At 54.7% G+C, this 1,257-nt stretch overlaps 1 protein-coding gene across 1 annotated transcript in view; it reads right to left on the bottom strand.

Annotated features, from left to right (window-relative positions):
* The window catches only part of PPP2R5A (protein phosphatase 2 regulatory subunit B'alpha), a 77,569-nt gene extending 76,921 nt beyond the window's left edge, over window positions 1-648 (bottom strand). The window contains exon 1 of the mRNA XM_072409837.1: window positions 278-648. Coding sequence (XP_072265938.1) covers window positions 278-425 — 148 coding nt within the window. The 5' untranslated portion in view covers window positions 426-648. The remainder of the gene's footprint in view (window positions 1-277) is intronic.
* Window positions 649-1,257: the final 609 nt, after the last annotated feature.

Raw genomic sequence — 1,257 nt, 5'->3', positions numbered from 1 at the left:
CCCCTCCCTGGCACTGGGAGCCCCTCATACCCCCTCCCTGGCACTAAGAGCCCCTCATACCCCCTCCCTGGCACTAAGAGCACTCATACCCCCTCCAGGTGTTGCCTGGCACCGAGAGCCCCTCATCCCCCCTCCCTGGCACCGAGAGCCCCTCATACCCCCTCCCTGGCACCGAGAGCCCCTCATACCCCCTCCCTGGCACCGAGAGCCCCTCATACCCCCTCTCCAGGCAGCCTGTTCCCCCTCCAGGTGCAGGCACAGCACCGGTCTGCCTCACCTTTGAGCGGTGGCAGGGGTGAGAGCTCCACCAATGGCCCCTGCCCGCGGAACTGTGACGAGCCCTGCGACCTCTTTAGCCTCTGAGCCTTCCGCACCGACTTCCTCGTGAAGCCGTCCACTTTTTCGGCGGCAGAGATGGCCGACATGACGAGTGAAGGAAAACGTGTACGATTCCCGGTCCTTCTAGCTGCTCTCCGTCACACTTTCCCCCGCCATCTTCCCCCGGGGAAACTTTTCCGTCACGGTGAAGCCTCCATGGGCCGCGCGTTCTTCGGGGAGACCTGTGGCGGCGACTCGGTTACTGCTTCTTCACTCGGAGCGCCGGACACTGACTGACAGCCCGATCAACCAATCAGCGCGCTGGGATTACCGTGACGGCTGCTCGCTCCCAGATCGTTCCGGAGTTGGAAGGAATTTACAATCCTTAGCCAGTAGAGGGCAACATAGAGTCACATTAAAAAAGGGGCGGGATTTCGCTTCTTACGTAACGTCATGGTTAAAAAAAATAAACTTGAGTATTGGAAGGCGGGCCGTGTTGTCATGGAGACTCAAGGCGCTTTATCAACAAGAGGCTCAGCCAATGGCTAAGGAGAGCACTAAATTCTATGTAAAAATAGTAATATGGGTTGTTAGGTTGTGTTTTTTGGCATTTGAAGTATTTGTAGCACAATGTGGTGCAATAATGGTCAATAGGGCAATATTTTTAGCCGGATATATATCATTCGTACAAGGGTCATGTGAAAGTGCTAAAAGGGGACTTAGAGGCCTGTAAACATGGAAGTCGTTGCCATAGAGACCATTGTCATGGAGCAATAGGTTGCAGGGCCCCATTAGGAGTGGAATATTGGGTATTTACCCAAGACCCCAACCTTCTCTAGGGCCCCAATTGACAGAATGGCAGGAGGCGCAAGACGCTGAAATGCTGCAGATTTAGGGCCCCACTTCATAGTTACCTAGGGCCCCATTTTCTCTAAAATC

This window comes from Pyxicephalus adspersus, chromosome 4 (assembly GCF_032062135.1).
Source record: "Pyxicephalus adspersus chromosome 4, UCB_Pads_2.0, whole genome shotgun sequence".
NCBI classification, from domain to species: domain Eukaryota; kingdom Metazoa; phylum Chordata; class Amphibia; order Anura; family Pyxicephalidae; genus Pyxicephalus; species Pyxicephalus adspersus.
Note: the sequence above shows the minus strand (reverse complement) of the source record. Positions and strands in the feature narration are given on the sequence as shown.